The following is a 21,178-nucleotide window of genomic DNA, read 5'->3' as shown; positions in this document are numbered from 1 at the left end:
GGGGGGGAGTGGGGCAGGGTAACGCCGAGAGGGAGTCAGCCTCCCGGTGGAGGTTAGCCCCCCAGGGCCTGTGCACGGCCGGGCGCCTGAGGCGTGGGCCGCGGAGGGTTAACGTGGCAGGTGCCAGGTGCCTCGGCGGATATTGTACTTTCGCTCTTCTGCGGGATTCGTCGAAACTAGACTCTGGCTCGACTGGTTGCCAGACCGGTTCCCCGTTCTCTGCCTCTCCGGCCTTCCTCCATCTCTCTGGCCCTCTGCCGCCAGCCCCCCTCCTCTCCCTGGCCCCATGCGCTCCCGACCACAGCAGGCACCGGGCACGGCAGGGGCAGGGCCGGAGGACGGGATCGGGGGCCCTGGTGCCGTCTGCTCTGGGATGGCTTGGCTGGGGCAGCGTGTGAGGCTCCTGTAAGTAGAAACGGTCTCTTTGTAGGGCCATACGCTGCCGCCAGCCTCCCCCCAGCTGCCGGCCCCACTTCCCTTGGCTGGGAGGGGGGCTGCATGGATGTAGCTGATCGTCGGCCTTAAGCTCTGCTGGTCTGACCAGTTCCCCATCACCCAGAACGGCCAGACCAAAGGCCCTTCCAACCCAGGGTCCCGTCTGCCCAGCGTGGCCACTGCCAAGTGCCCCAGAGGGAGTGAACAGAACCGGGAATCCTCCAGGGATCCCTCCCCTGTCGCCCACAAACAGACGCTAGAGACACCCTCCCTGCTCATGTGGGAGTCTGCAGGGTGCCCGCGATCACGTACAACAGTGGTCCCCAACGCGGTGCCCGCAGGTGCCATGGCGCCCGCCTAGTGGCCAGGGCTGGCCCAAGCCATTCTTGCCATTCTCGCCCGGCACATACACGGCCCCCGCCCCGGCACGCGATGCATGCACGGTGCCGCCCCCGGGCGCCCGGCAGCCCCGAAAGGGTGGGGACCACTGACCTAGAATCCCAGAATCCCAGGGCTGGACGAGACCTCAGGAGTCATCCAGTCCAGCCCCCTGCCCAAGGCTGGACCAACCCCCACTAAGTCCTGTCGGAGGACTCCCGGTGGCAGCCCCGTCTCGGGGAAGCAGGCTCTGGGGGCCTGTGTCCGGGCTCTTCAAAGGAGTCTCTGTTTGCAGCTGCCCTCCCTGAAAGCCCTTTCGGCGGTCACGCCTGCCTGACAGGTGAAAGCCCGCGGCTGCCTGGGAGCCGAGCACATGGTGTGGGGCAGAGGGGGCTGCCTGGCCCCATCCATCACGCGACAGAGCCGATCACCGTCACTGCGGCGTGCTGTCTGGCTGTGAGCCCCAGGCCCCAGGCTCCGTGGCAGCAGCCGCTTGATCTAGGAGCCGGGGGTGATGAGTGTATGTGCGCAGGGGAGGGGACGCCTGGGTGTGCGTGCACAGGGCCTGTCTGCGTCACGAGCTCTGTGGGGTGTGCACACGTGTGTGCACAGATCCGGGCGGGTATACAAGTGCGCCTCACGCAGCTCAGCAGGCCAGGGTATGGAGCTCCCGGCGGGCGCACGGATGTGCATCACTCAGTAGTGCTGTAACGCCGCACGGGTGAGCGTGCGTTGCACTTGGGGGGGCTGACGTGCAGGTGGCTTGTTTACCTGATTCCTGGTCCGTTCCCCACCTGGAATCGCCAGCGGCTGCCTTGTTCCTGCTACAGGCACGTCGCTCCTGAGCCACTCGGACAGAAGCACAAAGCCCCCGCAGCCCCAGCCTGGCCGACATTTCGGGGAGCTTTTCCATGGAAAGAGGGGTCCGAGTTCAGCGCTGGAGGGCAGAGGACCCCGCAGCCTTTTTTTCTACAGTCACTGGCTGAATACACTCGGGAACGGATCATCCGCTTCTTCTCCAGCTGGCCTCATTGCCTCTGGTTTCCCGGGATCCTGTCTTCATGCCACTAAAGGAATAGGAATTCGGTCCGAAATAAGGCCTGCTCTGGACAATATTCAGTCCTTCCCCCGGCGGCGCTGCTAGTGCTTCACAGCCACTGGGGGATTGTTCGGTGGCCTGGCCAGAGCCCAATTAGGACCGGAGGCCCTCGCCGTCCCCTCCGGGCGGTGATTACATCAGCAGCGCCCTCGTAAAAGGAGGGGAAGCGTGAGAGGGTGATGCCCACGGTGGCTGCCGGCGTCCTCTCCGAGGGGCGTCCGCATCGAGATCTGTGCAGGGAGCCCCGCCCTGCCGCCCGCGCCGGGAGGAATCGGCATGTGGCGAGAGCGGAAGATTCAGCAGGCCCAGCATTCGCACCGTCCCCTGAGTCTGGCGGAACGAGAGCCGAGGGGAGTCCGGCGTGCCAGGCGCTGAGGCCCCCCATGCTCATTCCACGTAGGTCCGATGGCGTGGGGCCAGCTTTGAACCCCCGGCACAAAGGCGACAGGCTCTTTGTCCTGCCCCCAGCCCCCGAGTTGCTCCCCGGACAGGTATTCTTGCAGGGTTAGAACTTCCTGGGCAGATCCAGACTCTCAGAACCTCCCCCTTTCTTTCTGCCTCTTCCCCTTCCCCAGGCCCCCCGCCTCCCCAGAGGTCGTCACTCAGTGGCCGCCCAGTCCCTCGTGCCCGCGCTCCACATGGGGAACAAAACATGGCTCCACATTGGCCATGAACGACCTGAACTCAGGCCCGGTGGCTTCAAGGCTCAGGATTCCTTCCAGAAGGTGACCCACCCGGAGCGCCTGGGGTTTAAGGTGCCTTTCAAGGCAGCCTTTAAAGTATGCACAAGGAAATGATCTTTCTCCGCATGAACTCCCTGGATTTGCATAGATGGGACTGGAAGGCAGAAAAAGGGCCAAAGTGGGAATTTTCAGGCCCTGCAGCAAGCAGCTGGCAACCTGCCCTGGATCAGCTATTGTGTCACATGTGCCAAGGTTACACAATGTGAACAACGCTTGGGGGGAACTTCGCTGGGCCCTGGGCAACGTTTGGGGGGGCTGGTTCCAGGCCCCTGGAAGGGACTTTCCCTCAGCCAGCCATTCAGAGGTGCCTGGCGTGAATCGCACCAATTGAAAGGGCCCAGTGGTGAAGCTGCTGCTGTTACCTCTGTAGTGGCCACAGCTGGGAGACTGGTGCCTTTTTAATGTGGGGGCAGCTGTCTCCTTCTACTCCCCTCCCAGAGCATCCATGGGGGGCCTGCCTATCAAGGGGGTGGCTGGCTCCCTGTTTGTTGAGGACCTCTGTCACAGCGGTGCCGGTCAGAAGACGGGTGTGGGTATTCTGATGTGCTGATCATTGGGCCTGCAAATGGACCCGTGTTATAAGATCAAGCATAAAAAGTGCATGAAAGTTCCTCGGATGTTACAATAACCCAGCGTAGCAAATGGCGACGGCAGGTAGGATCAAGGTGGTTTTCAGTAATGAGTGTAACGAAGAGATGCAGGAGAAGCAGACTAAGGACATTGGCGCCAATGGAAAAAGGCCACATTGCTAGGAGTCAAGGCCGGTGCTGACATCCTGCTTGGTGACCGCAGAAGTGGGCCAGAAATGAATGAACGAGAATTGGAGTGTCAGATATTAGGTTTAGTTGGTGGACAAAATAAGGGGTTGGTCTAGGCCACCCATCACTCCCTTTTCGGGCCCTTAAAGAAAAAGACTTGGGGACGGAGGAAAGAGCAGATGGAGGCTGGGCTGTCCCTAGACGTTTGGGGGCCCCACACAGCCCCCTCACTGGGACAGTGGAGGCAGGAGCTGAGAGGGGGTGGGGCTGCTAGTTGCCCACGCCATGTTCCTTGGGGAAAGGGGTAGGCTGGGGACGAAGCAGGGATGGGTGTCCTGGCCCTCCCCCCCGAGTGATGGCCCAGCTGGGGGCTGGGGCTGGGGCTGGCTGCTGGGGCCTGCAGCACTGAGCAAGTAGCACCCTGCCGCATAGGGGCAATTTGCTGCATTTCACGGTGCCCTAGACAGCTGCGTATGGTGCGTCTGGGTGGGGCGGCCTGGGACAAGTCTCGCCATCAGGCCTGCCCCCTGCGCCGCTTCCTGCGCCCCTGGGTCGTCGTCCTGGCCGGGCGGGGGCGGGGGACGGCGAGCCCATCGTAACTCCACCGTGCCAGCTGGGGTGGAAGGGGGGGCCTGTAACAAGCCCCCAGCGGGTCACTGCCACCCTTGGGAGGGGCCGGGTCTCGGCTGTGACGGGCAGGGTGGGGGGTGCACCCGGCTCTCCAGCCGCCCAGCTCCTGCTGCAGGGAGCCCAGCTCTGCTGCTGCCAGGCCAGCAGGGCCCGCTCACAGCTGGGGAGACCAGCCTGGCCGCGCGTGCGTAGTAGAGCACCTGCCCCCCGGTTTGGGACCGGGAGTACAGCTCTCTGGTGCCACCTGCCGGGCACTTGCCGCCACTGTCCCACCTTCGGCCTGGTCGCCCCTCCCAGCCACGTTCTCATTGGTCGGCGCGTCCCCGGGGCTCCAGCCAATCGGAACGCCGGCACGTTGCACTGCGCTTCTTTCCGATTGGGCGCGGCAGCCCCGTCAGGGCGTCAATTCTGATTGGCTGCGCTGGCCCGCGACGCCGCCCGGTGATTGGTTGGGGTTGGGGGTGGGGTGGAGGAGAAGGGCAGACGCGGAAGCGAGCGGCTGCGCGGGAGGCCAAGAGCTGGGCATGCAGGTGGGAGCGGCCCCGCCCCCCCCGGAGAGAGCCCCTCCCCCACCAGGGAACCCCTCCCGGAGAGAGCCCCGCCCCCAGGGAGCCCCCCCGGAGAGAGCCCCTCCCCCACCAGGGAACCCCCCCCCCGAGAGAGCCCCCCCCCCCCCCCCACCCCCGGGAGCCCCCCCCCCCCCCCCCGGAGAGAGCCCCTCCCCCACCAGGGACCCTCCCCCCGGAGAGAGCCCCTCCCCCCCAGGGAGCCCCCCCGGAGAGAGCCCCGCCCCCACCAGGGAACACCTCCCCCCGGAGAGAGCCCCTCCCCCCCAGGAAGCCCCCCCCGGAGAGAGCACCGCCCCCCCAGGCAACCTCCCCCACCCCCCAGCAATGAGCCCCGCCCTCAAGAGGGCAGCGCCCTCCCCAGGAGAGAGCCCTTCCTCCTCCCCCCACCAAGTCAGCGACTGCCCCCCCGCCCGAGAGAGTTGCCCCCCCCCCCCCGGGAGAGCCCTTCCCTTTCCCTCCATGCCAGGGCAGTTCCCCCGGCCCCCCCCCCAAAGAGCCCCCCAAGTGCTCCCTGGCTACGCAGGCCCCCCCAGGCAGATCCCACCCAGTTGCCCCCCAGCCTGAGCAGTTGCCCCTTGGCCAGGGCAGCCCCCCAGCAGGATCCTCCTTGCCCTGCCGAGGCTGCTGCAGGGTTCTGTGGTGAGGGGGCTCAGCAGAGCGCGAGGGCCCCCAGTGCTGGCCAGGGAGCCCCGGCCATCCCTCTCCCTCTGCTTCTTCCTCTTCCCTCCTGCCGCCGCTTTTCCTCATCCTCTGCAGCAGCCCAGCACGTAGCCCCAGGTTGGGCCCCACCAGGCCCTAGCGCCGTATGAATAGTGAGGTATAGGCTCGTTGTGCCCCGACTCCCCCAAGAAACCCCAGCCCCATGGCACTAGCGTGGCGCCCTGCTACCTGCTGTGTTTGTGCCACTGGCAGGACGTTTGATTCTACATGGGGCACGTTGATTATTCTATATTTTGTGTTAGTGCCTAGCAGGTGCTGTACAAATACAATGGAAAGCCAGCCCCTATCCCCCAATGGCCGGCAGTCTAAGTCACAAGCTACCAACCAATCCTGGATTCTTTGCCTGGGCTGTTCTTGCTGCAGTGGGATGTGCTAATTTATTAAAGTTGTTTCTTTTTAAAAAAAGTGAAATAGGAGAGTAAATTGGATACGGGTCCAAAATCCAGCCCCCGCTCAACATCCTCCCACTGTTCCCAGGAGGACCCTGAATGAAACCCAGGGCGGCAATCTGTCGGGAGCAGCCCTAGAAGATGCCCCATTGTTCTCAGGAGATGTTGGAGTTGAACAAGCTACCTTTCTCTGAGGCCTGACTTCTGGGGTTGACGATCGGGGGTCAGCGGGCTGATACCGGGCTTCCTTTTCCATGATCCATTGGAAGGGGAGTCTCCGGTAGCGTGTCTGCTTGGCTTCCATTATAGAACAGATAGATGGAAGCGTGTCGGACCCCCAGTCCTTGTGGCAGGGAGTTCCGCAGTCTAGGTCTAATGACCGTGTGAGTTCCATCTCCCTGCTGCCTGGTCAACTGGTTTCAGAGTTCTGGTGGGAATCTCCCTCATCCGCCCACTGCTTTTGGTCTGCAAACACATTTGCAAATTTATAAGATAATCAAAGTATAGGTCGATTAGCTCTCCCCTCTCCTCCCCCGTAGTTCCAAAATATTTAAAAAGGCAGGCAACTCACAAAGGGAAGCACCAAACAGATGCCCGGAAGTTCTGACCCCACCCTCTGTCAGTCCCCACAACCAAGCAGTACAGTGTGGAGCCAGGAGGATCCGTCTGGCCAGCTGGGTTCTACTCGCGGCTGATTCCCGGTGCCATCTGGCCACACACATCTGTTCCTCGTGTAAAACAAGGAGGCTACGTCTACACTGGCATGATTTTCCGAAAATGCTTTTAACGGAAAAGTTTTCCGTTAAAAGCATTTTTTCGGAAAAGCACGTCTAGATTGGCAGGATGCGTTTCCGCAAAAGCACTTTTTGCGGAAAAGTGTCCATGGCCAATCTAGACGCGGTTTTCTGCAAAAAAGCTCCGATCGCCATTTTTGTGATCGGGGCTTTTTTGCGGAAAACAGTCCTGTGCTGTTTACACTGGCCCTCTTGCGCAAATGATTTGTGCGAGGGCTTTTGCCCGAACGGGAGCAGCACAGTATTTCCACAAGAACATTGACGATCTTACATGAGATCGTCAGTGTTCTTGCGGAAATTCAAGCGGCCAGTGTAGACAGCTCACAAGTTTTTCCGCAAAATCAGATGATTTTGCGGAAAAACTTGCCAGTCTAGACACAGCCGGAGGGTGATGCGCTGTCGGAGGGTGGCCTTGTGGGGCAGTTTGGCTCAACTCTGCTGCACCAGGTTTGGGGGTGCACGGGCAGAGTCGCTAGTCGAGGGCAGAGCGACGCAACTGGCTGCCGCACCTGGTGGGCGGTTTCCCCCGCCATGGCGCATTTTGTCAGGCGGCTCTCCTGGGGAGCGGTGGCTGCCACGCAGTCCTGTTGGCATTCGCTGTCCATCACGGGGATTCTCCCCAGACCTCCTCCGCCTGTCCAGGAAATAGAGCGTCCTGGTGTGGATCAGCACCACCACAGGCATGACCTTTGCCTTCCGTTGGGACAAGGAGCCCAAGCATAGTGGAGCATTGTTTGCGAAGAGCAGGGGGCTCCAGAAAGAGGCTGCTTGGGTGTGGACCGGGTGTCCTGGGAGATGGCAGATGCTGGGGTGTGGGAGGGCAGGTGTGTTGGACAGGGAGGGTCACCGGCCAGGCTCTGGCTTTACCTGTGTTATCAGGGTTTCTTCATCCGGCCGCTTCTCCCTGATTCTTGCAATGTGTGTCACTTCCCCAGGACTATCAGAATTTGCCGATTGACATCCAGACAAGCAAGCTGCTAGGTAGGGTTCTAACTGCTGCCCTCGCCTTCCTGCCTGGTGGTGCATGCCTGTGTGCTCTGAGAGGGGTACGAGCTGGGGGGGGTGCCCGCTGTGTGCTCTGAGAGGGGTACGAGCTGGGGGGGGTGCCCGCTGTGTGCTCTGAGAGGGGTACGAGCTGGGGGGGGTGCCCGCTGTGTGCTCTGAGAGGGGTACGAGCTGGGGGGGGTGCCCGCTGTGTGCTCTGAGAGGGGTACGAGCTGGGGGGGGTGCCCGCTGTGTGCTCTGAGAGGGGTACGAGCTGGGGGGGTGCCCGCTGTGTGCTCTGAGAGGGGTACGAGCTGGGGGGGGGTGCCCGCTGTGTGCTCTGAGAGGGGTACGAGCTGGGGGGGGTGCCCGCTGTGTGCTCTGAGAGGGGTACGAGCTGGGGGGGTGCCCGCTGTGTTCTCTGAGAGGGGTACGAGCTGGGGGGGGTTCCCGCTGTGTGCTCTGAGAGGGGTACGAGCTGGGGGGGGTGCCCGCTGTGTGCTCTGAGAGGGGTACGAGCTGTGGGGGGTGCCCGCTGTGTGCTCTGAGAGGGGTACGAGCTGGGGGGGTGCCCGCTGTGTGCTCTGAGAGGGGTACGAGCTGGGGGGGGTGCCCGCTGTGTGCTCACAAGTTGCCTTCAGATTTCCACAGGACTCGGGCCCAAGGAGAGTTTTTTGTCATTTCTCCTGCTGGGGTGAAACTGGGAGAAGTATTAGCCACGTTGCCCCCATCAGCACCGGCCTTGTGGGGATTAGGGGTCGGCGAATGGTGGGGCTGGCTTGCCCCTCCTGGCGATTGGCCTCCTCCCTTAGCCCCCCAAACAGGCGGGTGAGGATCCCCTGGCCTGCCAACCTGTCTCCTCCCTGCTCGGGGGAAGGAGGGGCTGAGAGAACTTTGTTCATTCTTAGTCGCTCTGCTGAGAGGGCCAGCAAGGGGGGGAGGGGGTTGACCTGCAGCCCAGGGGGCTACTGAACAGAGGTGACACTAGCGTCCAGTCACTCCCCATGTGGGGCGCATTGGCACCAGCTGCCTAGGGGGGAGGGGCGCCCGTTCCTGGGGTGCCCCCCAGCAGTGCCGTCCAGCTGGCTGCCTGCGCTCTCGCCTGGGCCCCGAGGTGTTCGCGTCCGTGTGTCCCCGCTGCAGACTGGCTGGTGGACAGACGACACTGCACCCTGAAATGGCAGAGCCTGGTGCTGACGATCCGCGAGAAGATCAGCACAGCCATTCAGGACATGCCGGAGAGCGAGGAGATCGAGCGGCTGCTCGCGGGATCCTGTGAGTGGGGGGAATCCGGGGGGGGGGGGGTGTCCCGGATGCAGGCATGGGTCTGAAGCGGGGGCGGTGGGTCCCAGTCGTGCAGGGGGGTTGCCAGGGAGGGTGACGACGCCCGCGGGGCCTGGCCAGTCACTTGGCTTCCTGTTGCTCCGCTACGTTGGCAGCTGCGAGGGTTGTAACAGGAGGGTCGTGGGCGTGTCCATCCCGGGGCTGAAGCCCCTTGTGTGCCCCCCTCCCTGCCCCCCGTCGCCTCTCACGTGCCCTAGGCCCATCGCACCAGGCTTACAGTGCCAGGGGAAGCCAGCCCCGGGCTTTGGCTGTCACCGACAGGAGACCGAAACCCAGTGGCATGGCCCCCTGCCCTCTTACTGCCCAGGGCCCGTCCCAAGGGCTGGAGCCGTGCCTGGTGAGCCTGGGATCCTTGGGCCCCCGCCTCATCCCCCTGTCGTGTCCCTCTGCTGCCCTGGCTGCCGTCCCAGCTCTCGCTGTCTGATTCCAGACATTCACTATTTTCACTGCCTGAGGATTGTGGAAATTCTTAAAGGGACCGAGGCCTCCAGTAAAAACATCTTTGGTCGCTACTCTTCCCAGCGCATGAAGGTGAGCAGCCCCCGGGCCGTCGGGTCGGTTCCGGAGCGTACCCCCTTCAGGGTGGGCTGGGACTGGATGTTAGAGGGACGCGTGGAGCCGTTGGTATCTAGGCTTCGATTCTAGCCTGTGCCAACAGAAGCTCTCTTTCTCCGATGCCTGGACAGCAGCCCCTTATGTTAGCAGAGTAATAACAATCCCTAGTGCTTTCCAGCACCGGGTCAACACCATCCCCTCCATTTTACAGATGGGGAAACCGAGGCACGGAGCGGGCAAGTGACTTGCCCAAGGTCTCCCAGCAGGTCTGTGGCAGAGCCAAGACCGGAACCCAGGTCTCTTGAGCCTCAGTCGGGTGCTCTAGGCTGCTAAGCCACGCTGCCGGGTGGATGCTGTCGGTTCAGTGCCCGTGTTAGGGAAGCTCGTGCGGCTGTTCCCTCATTGGCTCCCGCGCACCGAGCTTCCCCGCGTGCGGTCGCGTGTCCTGCCCCTGCTTGTCCTTGGCTCCCGCGCTGCCCGGGCGGAGGCTCGGGGCTTCTCCGGCTGCATTTGGCATCCTCCGGCTTTTGCTCCCCTTCCAGGACTGGCAGGAGATCGTGGCCCTGTATGAGAAGGAAAACACCTACCTAGGTAAGACAGCCGCACCTCTGTGCCGGGACCTCTGCTTTCGGGAACGGCCTGCTGGGGACGGTGGCGGCGTGGGGCGAGGTCACCCATGCCCCCGTGGGCAGGCGCTGCGCCTCTCCTGGGCCAGGTCCCCGCGTCCCTCAGCCCCAGCATCAATGGGCCTTTCCCCCAGAGCCACGTGGGGCCAGGGGCGGGGCCGGGCAGCGGGGGCGTGAACCCTGCGCCCCTTTCCGCAGAGGCGCCTTTGCTCTCCCGGCCCTGCGGTCAGCCCTGCCCGTAAACATGCTCAGAGTGGGGCTGGGCGAGGGGGCGACCCCCCTGTGGCCGGGGCCTCGCTGGCAGACGGCCACTGGCTCGGCTCAGGGGCCGCAGGTCGGTACCGGGCGCCGCTCAACGTGCCCCCGGGTCTGCCCCCAGTGGAGCTCGCCAGCCTGCTGGTGCGCAACGTGAGCTACGAGATCCCCTCGCTGAAGAAGCAGATCAGCAAGTGCCGGCAGCTGCAGCAGGAGTGCGGGCGGCGGGAGGAGGAGTGTCAGCTGGGGGCCGCCACGCTGCGCGAGCGCTTCTACGCCTCCTGCAAGCAGCACGGCATCACCGTGAGTCCCGCCCGGCCGGGCCCGCTCCGAGAGCGCGGGGCTGCCCTAGGCTGGCCTGGCGCTCGCCGCGTGCCCCCCCCCGGCGCTCGCCGCGTGCCCCCCACCCCCAGGCGCTCGCCGCGTGCCCCCCACCCCCCAGGCGCTCGCCGCGTGCCCCCCACCCCCCAGGCGCTCGCCGCGTGCCCCCCACCCCCAGGCGCTCGCCGCGTGCCCCCCACCCCCCAGGCGCTCGCCGCGTGCCCCCCACCCCCCAGGCGCTCGCCGCGTGCCCCCCACCCCCAGGCGCTCGCCGCGTGCCCCCCACCCCCCAGGCGCTCGCCGCGTGCCCCCCACCCCCCAGGCGCTCGCCGCGTGCCCCCCACCCCCCAGGCGCTCGCCGCGTGCCCCCCCCCCCCGCCCCGCCCCCCCCGGCACTCGCCACGTACCTCCCACCCCACATGGCACCCCACCACCCGCTCTCCAGCCCACACGTTGTCCCCCCACCCGCCTGGCACTCACTTAGAACATAAGACCATAAGAACGGCCGTACTGGGTCAGACCAAAGGTCCATCTAGCCCAGTATCCTGTCTGCCGACAGTGGCCAGCACCAGGTGCCCCAGAGGGGGTGGACCGAAGACAATGATCAAGTGATTTGTCTCCTGCCATCCCTCTCCAGCCTCTGACAAACAGAGGCCAAGGACACCATTTCTATCCCCTGGCTAATAGCCTTTTATGGACCTAACCTCCATGAAATTATCTAGCTTCTCTTTAAACTCTGTTCTAGTCCTAGCCTTCCCAGCCTCCTGCAGCAAGGAGTTCCACAGGTTGACTACACGCTGTGTGAAGAAGAACTGAGTAACACCGCCCCCCTGGCATTCACCGCATGTCTCCTTCCCCCCACCCCACATGGCGCCCCCCCACCCACACGGTGCCCCCCACCTGGCGCTCGCCGCGTGCCCCCCAGCGGGCTGTATGCCCTGCCCGGCATCGGGCCGATCTCCTGGTGCCGTCCTGGGCAGGGTGCCCCTTACAGCTCCAGCTGCTGAACTCACTGCCCAGCTCCCTCTGCCTCTCCCGTTCGCTTGGATCCCCGGGGCTTCCTGTGCCCCCGCGGCACGGCAGCGCCCTCAGCCCTGCCCAGGCCTTGCCCCGGGGCCCCGAATAGCCCTGCCTCACCCGCCTCCTACCAATGGCCGCTCCCCAGGACCCTGCCCGTTTCCCTGGCTCCAGTTCTGGGACCCCCCCATTCCTGGGCCGGCTCCTTGCCCCGGGCTGCCAGGTTTGTGCCTGGGGAGTGTCACGAGTTGCCTGCAGATCTGTTGGGCTCCGGTTCCTCGGCCTCCCGCCCCGCGCTTCAGTGCCACGTGCTCACGGACCGACCCCGCCGCTCGCGCGTGGCTGCTCCGCCCTGGGAACCCCCCTCCGGCCCCCCAGGCCCGCTTGCCTCCCCGCCACCGGGACTGACGCTGCCCTGCCCGCCCGGCTCTCGCTCTGCAGGGGGATAACGTGCGCCGGGAGCTGCTGGCCTTGGTGCAGGACCTGCCGGCGGTGCTGGAGGAGATCGGGGCCGGCGCCCGGGGGCTGGCGGAAGCCATCGAGCTGTACCAGGCCTGCGTGCAGTTCGTGTGCGAGAGGTAACCGAGGCCGGACCCTCCCCCACCTCTCTGCCGGGAGCCGCCCTGGGCGTCGGTACCCAGATGTGGGACAACATGGGGGGTTGCGGGGCAGCCCCCGGTCCGGGCCTGTCCGGGGGCAGGAAGGCCAGGTGGGCAGAGCCGAGTGCGGGGGGATGCTGGATGCTGGGGTTTCTTTCTGCCCCTCCCCCCCCCCCGGCCGTGGTTTCACACCCACCTTTGCCGCTCGGCTCCCAGCTGAGACCCTCCCCCGGGAATTTTCCGGTTGTGGCTTCTTTTCCTGGCTGGCATGACGTAAATGCCCCCTCCCCGGAGAGAGCGCAGGGACGAGCTGCCTGATTTACTGTCGGCAGCCTAGAGGCTCCCCAGGCCTGCCCGGCCCCTGGGCTCCGGGTCCCCCTTCCTGTGCCGGCCAGGGAAAGGGGGCGTTACCGCCGTGCCTCAGAGTCGAGATGGCCCGGCCAGGCCTATGCAGACACCCCCCTTCCCTGTAGCCATGGGGCTCTCAGGGCGACGTGCGTTGGCACAGCTGGCCGGAGCAGAGCCGGGCAAGGCAGAAGGGGTCATCAGTGTGGGAAGTGGGGTGCAGGGGGTGTTGCAGCACCTGGCCTCTTGCGTCTGGGGGCCAGCCTGCAGCCAGCGCCACCAGCCCCAGATCCCAGTCTCCGGGCGGCCCTCTGGGGGCTCCGCTGGCTCTCCTCCTCCTCCCCCGTCCCCGCCGGCTCTGCTGTTGCTTGGGGTCCCTCCGCCGGGCCGGGGGCTTGCAGCCGCCTCTAGCTGTGGCGAGGTTGCCCCTGGACGGGCCAGTCTTTGCAGCGGTGGCGTCTGGTCCGCCCCAGCCTGTGGAGCACAGCCCAGAACCCCCCCTCCTCCCAGCAGCCCCCCCGCCACCCCCGGCAGGGGTCCCAGTGCCCGGCTGCCCTGACGCTGCCCCCGTGCGTTCCAGTGCCACGGAGCAGGTGGTGCCCTTGCTGCGGCACGTGCAGGAGCGCGGGAACACGACCGTCTACGAGTGGAGGCGGGGGGTGGCGCCCGGCCGGGTGGAGCGCCCCCGGGCCGAGGAGCAGCAGGACGAGGAGGGGGTAGGTGCCGGCCGGCGGCCATTGCGTCCAAGAGAATCCGGCCCCGGGGGTTGCTAGGCCGCTGGGCCCAGGCCCACGTTACTCCCAGAGACCGCGTGACCCAGGCCCTCTGCCCTGCATGCTGCTCGCTGCACCGCGGTTTGCTTTTGTGCCCTTCGCCAGAATGTTTCCTCCTCCTTGTGCTGGAGGCTGCGCCGGGCGCTGGCGCCACCCCAGAGGTGGCTGCATTTCATCGGTGGGGGAAGGAATCCCTAGCCCGGTGGGGTCCGTCAGGGCCGGGTTCCCCTCCCAGCTCCGCCTGGCCGTGCCGGGGTGCCCGGAGAACTGGCTGCTCCTCCGGGATTTGCTGTGCTTTGCGGGGCGTCTGAGAGGGGGGCGCTGGCTCCCGGGCCCCAGAGCAGGTGGGGGGAGCGCCCGGGGTGCAGAGGTGTCTCCGCGGGACGAGATCGGCTCAGCCTGGTGCTGCCAGCGAGCGGGGGCACCAGGACCGGCCGTCCCGGGCTCCGGGCTCTCAGCCTAGGGCCGGTTACATCTGCTGTCTCTGGGGGCGTCCTGCTCTTCTCCTTGCAGATCGACTGGGGGGATTTTGGGGGGGAGGCTGCTCCTGCCCCCGTGGCGGTGGCTTACGGCGAGGACGGCGCTCAGGCCGAGGAGGTGGACTGGGGGATCTCGCTGGAGCCTGACCCGCAGGTGTGTGTGTGCTGGGCCCAGCAGGGCTGCGCGGTGCGGGCTGGAGCCGGTCTAGCTGGCACTCTGGGGAAGGTGCGGCCTCTACAGGCAGTGTGGCCTAGTGGCTAGTGCATTGGACTGGGACTCAGACCTGGGCTCTATTCCCAGCACTGCCACTGGCCTGCTGAGCGATCTCAGGCAAGCCAGTTCCCTCCCAAGCCTCAGTTGTCCCACCTGTAAAATGGGGGTAAGCCTTCGTCACGTGCTTTGCGACCAGCTGATGGGAAGTGCCAGCTCTGGGCGGCTCCCCTCCCGGCACAGCGGGGCAGAGCGCCCGTTCTCCCTAGGGGCTGCGTTTGCCTCCCTGCAGGGCCCTGGCGGGATCGACTGGGGAGACGGGAGTGGCGGGGACCCGGTGCAGATCACGGTGCTGGAGGCTGGCGTCCAGGGTAAGGCCCTCGCGCTGGGGGGGCGGGGGACGTCCTTGGGGGCCGTGGAGGTGGGATTGTAACCCCCCCCCCGCATGCCTCTGAGAGTCGAGGCAGCGGAGCTCTCCCTGGGGGGGCGGGAGTCAGGCCCCGGGCACGCGGGTGGCGTTAGCCCCTGAATGGAAACCAGGCAGCCACGAGAGGGCGCCAGGGACGCGTGTCCCCCTTCGGGCCGGGGGCTCCCGCTGGCTTGGCAGGGGGGCCCAGCTGCCCCCCTGGGCACGTGCCGGGCACGTCTGGGCGTCTGCTGTGGCGAGGGGCCGTGTGTGGACGCCCCCCCTTCCCGCCCAAGCTCCCCCCGGCTGCTCAGTGAGGTGCCCCTCCCCCGTGTGCTTCTCTGCTCAGTCCCAGATGACGTCGCCCGCGGGCCTGATGCCCTGACCCTCCTGGAGAGCCCGGAGACCCGGAGCCAGTTCATTGACGAACTGATGGAGGTAACCCGGCGCCGGGCTTAGCACCCTCGGAGGAATTAATGGGGGCGGGATGTTCTGTGCCTGGGGAAACTGAGTCACGGGGCGGCACAAGGCACACTGCCTCAATGGCTGCGCCAGGACGAGAGCCTGGAGTTCCAGCCCCCCTTGTGACAGAGCCCCCGAGCTGGGCCCAGAAGCCAGCGATCCGCCTCCCGGTTGTCTGGCCCCCTGCCCCCGAGGGCTTGCTGGGGACTGGGGTGAACCCCAAAGCCCAGCAGGGCGTCAGCTCACAGCAGCCCTCTGGGAGCCGGTCGTCGGGGCAGCCCCGGTCGGCCCCTGATCCTCACTGGGCCCTGCCGGGACCTCGTGGCCTTCGTGCCAGCGCGGCGGAAGCAGGAGCGCCCCATTGAGGGCAGGCGGGACGTGGGCTCCCTCGCCCGGGGCAGCCCCCCGGCACAGCTGGGGGGAGCGGCAGGGCGCAAGCCTGGCCTTCATGACACAAGGGCAGCCCCCTTCGGTCCCTGGCTGGACGCCCCCCGAGGGCCTTGTTCCCTGGGGGCGCCGAAGGATTCCCGGCCTCAGTCCCTCCCGGCCTGCAGGAGCCCTGTGGGCTCCATGGGGCAGAGGGGCCCCGGGCTCCGTGTCCGGCGGGGCGTCGGCGTCCGCGCCTCACTCGGCCCCTCCCCAGCTGGAGACCTTCCTGTGCCAGCGCCTGGTGGAAATGAGCGAGGAGGCCGACGTGGTGTCCGTGAGCCAGTTCCAGCTGGCGCCGCCCATCCTGCAGGGCCAGACCCTGGCTAAGGTGGCTGCCCTGGGCTCGGCCGTCCGGGAGCTGATCGGCCAGCTGACCAACCTGCGGATGCAGCACCTCTTCCTGATCCTGGCCTCCCCCAGGTGCGTGGGGGCCCAGGCTGCTCTGTGGGGGGCCTGGCGGGGTGAAGGGGGCCCGGGCTGTTCTGTGGGGGGGCCTGGCGGGGTGAAGGGGGCCCAGGCTGTTCTGTGGGGGGGCCTGGCGGGGTGAAGGGGGCCCAGGCTGCTCTGTGGGGGGCCTGGCGGGGTGAAGGGGGCCCAGGCTGTTCTGTGGGGGGGCCTGGCGGGGTGAAGGGGGCCCAGGCTGTTCTGTGGGGGGGCCTGGCGGGGTGAAGGGGGCCCAGGCTGTTCTGTGGGGGGCCTGGCGGGGTGAAGGGGGCCCAGGCTGTTCTGTGGGGGGGCCTGGCAGGGTGAAGGGGGCCCAGGCTGTTCTGTGGGGGGGCCTGGCAGGGTGAAGGGGGCCCAGGCTGTTCTGTGGGGGGGCCTGGCAGGGTGAAGGGGGCCCAGGCTGTTCTGTGGGGGGGCCTGGCAGGGTGAAGGGGGCCCAGGCTGTTCTGTGGGGGGGCCTGGCAGGGTGAAGGGGGCCCAGGCTGCTCTGTGGGGGGCCTGGCGGGGTGAAGGGGGCCCAGGCAGTTCTGTGGGGGGGCCTGGCGGGGTGAAGGGGGCCCGGGCTGTTCTGTGGGGGGGCCTGGCGGGGTGAAGGGGGCCCGGGCTGTTCTGTGGGGGGGCCTGGCGGGGTGAAGGGGGCCCGGGCTGTTCTGTGGGGGGGCCTGGCGGGGTGAAGGGGGCCCGGGCTGTTCTGTGGGGGGCCTGGCGGGGTGAAGGGGGCCCGGGCTGTTCTGTGGGGGGGCCTGGCAGGGTGAAGGGGGCCCAGGCTGCTCTGTGGGGGGCCTGGCAGGGTGAAGGGGGCCCAGGCTGTTCTGTGGGGGGCCTGGCGGGGTGAAGGGGGCCCAGGCTGTTCTGTGGGGGGGCCTGGCGGGGTGAAGGGGGCCCAGGCTGCTCTGTGGGGGGCCTGGCGGGGTGAAGGGGGCCCAGGCTGTTCTGTGGGGGGCCTGGCGGGGTGAAGGGGGCCCAGGCTGTTCTGTGGGGGGGCCTGGCGGGGTGAAGGGGGCCCGGGCTGTTCTGTGGGGGGGCCTGGCGGGGTGAAGGGGGCCCGGGCTGTTCTGTGGGGGGGCCTGGCGGGGTGAAGGGGGCCCGGGCTGTTCTGTGGGGGGGCCTGGCGGGGTGAAGGGGGCCCAGGCTGTTCTGTGGGGGGGCCTGGCGGGGTGAAGGGGGCCCAGGCAGTTCTGTGGGGGGGCCTGGCGGGGTGAAGGGGGCCCGGGCTGTTCTGTGGGGGGGCCTGGCGGGGTGAAGGGGGCCCGGGCTGTTCTGTGGGGGGGCCTGGCGGGGTGAAGGGGGCCCGGGCTGTTCTGTGGGGGGGCCTGGCGGGGTGAAGGGGGCCCGGGCTGTTCTGTGGGGGGCCTGGCGGGGTGAAGGGGGCCCGGGCTGTTCTGTGGGGGGGCCTGGCGGGGTGAAGGGGGCCCAGGCTGCTCTGTGGGGGGCCTGGCAGGGTGAAGGGGGCCCAGGCTGTTCTGTGGGGGGCCTGGCGGGGTGAAGGGGGCCCAGGCTGTTCTGTGGGGGGGCCTGGCGGGGTGAAGGGGGCCCAGGCTGCTCTGTGGGGGGCCTGGCGGGGTGAAGGGGGCCCAGGCTGTTCTGTGGGGGGGCCTGGCGGGGTGAAGGGGGCCCAGGCTGTTCTGTGGGGGGGCCTGGCGGGGTGAAGGGGGCCCAGGCTGTTCTGTGGGGGGGCCTGGCGGGGTGAAGGGGGCCCAGGCTGTTCTGTGGGGGGGGCCTGGCGGGGTGAAGGGGGCCCGGGCTGTTCTGTGGGGGGGCCTGGCGGGGTGAAGGGGGCCCGGGCTGTTCTGTGGGGGGCCTGGCGGGGTGAAGGGGGCCCAGGCTGTTCTGTGGGGGGGCCTGGCGGGGTGAAGGGGGCCCAGGCTGTTCTGTGGGGGGGCCTGGCGGGGTGAAGGGGGCCCAGGCTGTTCTGTGGGGGGGCCTGGCGGGGTGAAGGGGGCCCAGGCTGTTCTGTGGGGGGGCCTGGCGGGGTGAAGGGGGCCCAGGCCGCAGGGAGCTGACGGTGCCCGGGCCCTGGGGCAGGTACGTGGACCGTGTGAGCGAGCTGCTCCGGCAGAAGCTGAAGCAGGCGGAGCTGCTGGGGCTGAAGAAGGAGCTGACGGCCCAGAGGAGGCAGGAGGCCCTGCGGGAACAGGCCGCCCTGGAGCCCAAACTCGACCTGCTGGTGCAGAAAACCAAGGAGCTGCAGGAACTGGTAAGAAACGGGAAAGGCCCACGGCCCCCCCCGCCCACAACCCCCCCCAGGGGCGCGGGGCAACCGCCTGATCCCACCCGCTCCCTGGGCCACGGGAACCCCACCCACGGCCCCCCCCGCCCACAACCCCCCCCAGGGGCGCGGGACAACCGCCTGATCCCACCCGCTCCCCGGGCCACGGGAACCCCACCCACGGCCCCCCCCGCCCACAACCCCCCCCAGGGGCGCGGGACAACCGCCTGATCCCACCCGCTCCCTGGGCCACGGGAACCCCACCCACGGCCCCCCCCCCCGCCCACAACCCCCCCCAGGGGCGCGGGACAACCGCCTGATCCCACCCGCTCCCCGGGCCACGGGAACCCCACCCACGGCCCCCCCCGCCCACAACCCCCCCCAGGGGCGCGGGACAACCGCCTGATCCCACCCGCTCCCTGGGCCACGGGAACCCCACCCACGGCCCCCCCCCGCCCACAACCCCCCCCAGGGGCGCGGGACAACCGCCTGATCCCACCCGCTCCCCGGGCCACGGGAACCCCACCCACGGCCCCCCCCGCCCACAACCCCTCCCAGGGGCGCGGGGCAACCGCCTGATCCCACCCGCTCCCTGGGCCACGGGAACCCCACCCACGGCCCCCCCCCGCCCACAACCCCTCCCAGGGGCGCGGGACAACCGCCTGATCCCACCCGCTCCCTGGGCCACGGGAACCCCACCCACGGCCCCCCCCGCCCACAACCCCCCCCAGGGGCGCGGGACAACCGCCTGATCCCACCCGCTCCCTGGGCCACGGGAACCCCACCCACGGCCCCCCCCGCCCACAACCCCCCCCAGGGGCGCGGGACAACCGCCTGATCCCACCCGCTCCCTGGGCCACGGGAACCCCACCCACGGCCCCCCCCGCCCACAACCCCTCCCAGGGGCGCGGGACAACCGCCTGATCCCACCCGCTCCCTGGGCCACGGGAACCCCACCCACGGCCCCCCCCGCCCACAACCCCCCCCAGGGGCGCGGGACAACCGCCTGATCCCACCCGCTCCCTGGGCCACGGGAACCCCACCCACGGCCCCCCCCCCCACAACCCCTCCCAGGGGCGCGGGACAACCGCCTGATCCCACCCGCTCCCCGGGCCACGGGAACCCCACCCACGGCCCCCCCCCGCCCACAACCCCCCCCAGGGGCGCGGGACAACCGCCTGATCCCACCCGCTCCCCGGGCCACGGGAACCCCACCCACGGCCCCCCCCCGCCCACAACCCCTCCCAGGGGCGCGGGACAACCGCCTGATCCCATCCGCTCCCCGGGCCACGGGAACCCCACCCACGGCCCCCCCCCGCCCACAACCCCCCCCAGGGGCGCGGGACAACCGCCTGATCCCACCCGCTCCCCGGGCCACGGGAACCCCACCCACGGCCCCCCCCGCCCACAACCCCCCCCAGGGGCGCGGGACAACCGCCTGATCCCACCTGCTCCCTGGGCCACGGGAACCCCACCCGCAGCCCCCCCCCGCCCACAACCCCCCCCAGGGGCGCGGGACAACCGCCTGATCCCACCCGCTCCCTGGGCCACGGGAACCCCACCCACGGCCCCCCCCCCCCACAACCCCCCCCAGGGGCGCGGGACAACCGCCTGATCCCACCCGCTCCCCGGGCCACGGGAACCCCACCCACGGCCCCCCCCCCCGCCCACAACCCCCCCCAGGGGCGCGGGACAACCGCCTGATCCCACCCGCTCCCCGGGCCATGGGGATCCCACCCACGGCCCCCCCCCGCCCACAACCCCCCCAGGGGCGCGGGACAACCGCCTGATCCCACCCGCTCCCCGGGCCATGGGGATCCCACCCACAGCCCCCCCCCGCCCACAACCCCCCCCAGGGGCGCGGGACAACCGCCTGATCCCACCCGTTCCCCGGGCCACGGGAACCCCACCCACGGCCCCCCCCCGCCCACAACCCCTCCCAAGGGCGCGGGACAACCGCCTGATCCCACCCGCTCCCTGGGCCACGGGAACCCCACCCACGGCCCCCCCCCGCCCACAACCCCTCCCAGGGGCGCGGGACAACCGCCTGATCCCACCCGCTCCCCGGGCCACGGGAACCCCACCCACGGCCCCCCCCCGCCCACAACCCCTCCCAGGGGCGCGGGACAACCGCCTGATCCCACCCGCTCCCTGGGCCACGGGAACCCCACCCACGGCCCCCCCCGCCCACAACCCCCCCCAGGGGCGCGGGACAACCGCCTGATCCCATCCGCTCCCGGGCCATGGGGATCCCACCCACAGTCCCCCCCCCGCCCACAACCCCCCCCAGGGGCGCGGGACAACCGCCTGATCCCACCCGCTCCCCGGGCCACGGGAACCCCACCCACGGCCCCCCCCTCTGGGCCACGGGGCCCCTGCCAGATCCTACCCCCCCCCCGGGCCACGGGGCCCCTGTCAGATCCTACCCCCCCCCCCCAGGGCCCCCCCCCCTACCCCCCCCCCCGGGCCATGGGGCCCCTGTCAGACCCTACCCGCACCGCCCCCCCTGGGTTGTGGGGCTGGATGCTGCGCACACAGCACCTTTCTTTCTGACCTAGCTCCAGGCCCTAGTTCCATTTCCCGCCTGCGAGACTCCGGTTTCCTTGTCCCGAGCGTTTCCTCCCCCTCCCTGACCCTGTGGCCTCCCTTCCAGATCGAAGCGGACATTTCCAGGCGGTACAGCGGGCGCCCCGTCAATCTGATGGGCACCTCCCTTTGAGCCCTGCGCTGCCGCCCGGGCCAGGGTCTCCCGGAGGGGCAGGACGAGGCGGCTTCCCCCGGGCTCCGGGAGCCGGGACTTGCTGGTTCGTTGCCAGGAGCCGCTGTGTACGGCTCTGCGCCGCCGGGACGGGCTTGTTCAATAAACCGGGCGGCAGCTGCCGCTCTCCTCCACCCACCCTGCTTGTGAAGTGCCCTGATTCCTTGGGCCTGGCCTGGGATGCAGGGCACCCCTCCCCCCAGCACCCGCTCAGAGACCCCGCCCCTGTGTGTCTGACCAGGGCACTGGCCCCGCCCCCTGCCCGGGCAGAGACCCCGCCCCTGTGTGTCTGGCCAGGGCACTGGCCCCGCCCCCTGCCCGGGCAGAGACCACGCCCCTGTGTGTCTGACCAGGGCACTGGCCCCGCCCCCTGCCCAGGCAGAGACCCCACCCCTGTGTGTCTGACCAGGGCACTGGCTCCACCCCCTGCCCAGGCAGAGACCCCG

The 21,178-nt window shown here is 68.6% G+C and overlaps 1 protein-coding gene across 2 annotated transcripts; it reads left to right on the top strand.

The window, feature by feature from the left end:
* The first annotated feature begins 4,476 nt into the window (after positions 1-4,476).
* On the top strand, positions 4,477-20,875 carry CDK5RAP3 (CDK5 regulatory subunit associated protein 3). 2 transcript variants are annotated; one of them, XM_075911688.2, is made up of 14 exons: positions 4,477-4,573; positions 7,451-7,496; positions 8,643-8,774; positions 9,274-9,374; positions 9,941-9,989; positions 10,404-10,582; positions 12,059-12,195; positions 13,142-13,277; positions 13,848-13,967; positions 14,317-14,395; positions 14,780-14,868; positions 15,536-15,741; positions 17,791-17,962; positions 20,628-20,875. In XM_075911688.2, exons 1-14 carry the CDS (start codon positions 4,568-4,570, stop codon positions 20,691-20,693), a joined length of 1,518 nt encoding a protein of 505 aa, XP_075767803.2. In that variant the 5' UTR covers positions 4,477-4,567; the 3' UTR covers positions 20,694-20,875. The 2 variants fall into 2 exon arrangements, with proteins under 2 accessions (XP_075767803.2, XP_075767804.2); XM_075911689.2 differs by lacking the exon at positions 7,451-7,496 and having other exon boundaries at positions 4,549-4,573.
* The last annotated feature ends 303 nt before the right edge of the window (positions 20,876-21,178 follow it).

This window comes from Pelodiscus sinensis, chromosome 29, assembly GCF_052426305.1.
Source record: "Pelodiscus sinensis isolate ZL-2025 chromosome 29, ASM5242630v1, whole genome shotgun sequence".
Classification (NCBI taxonomy): domain Eukaryota; kingdom Metazoa; phylum Chordata; order Testudines; family Trionychidae; genus Pelodiscus; species Pelodiscus sinensis.
This window is presented reverse-complemented; position numbering and strand designations above follow the sequence as displayed.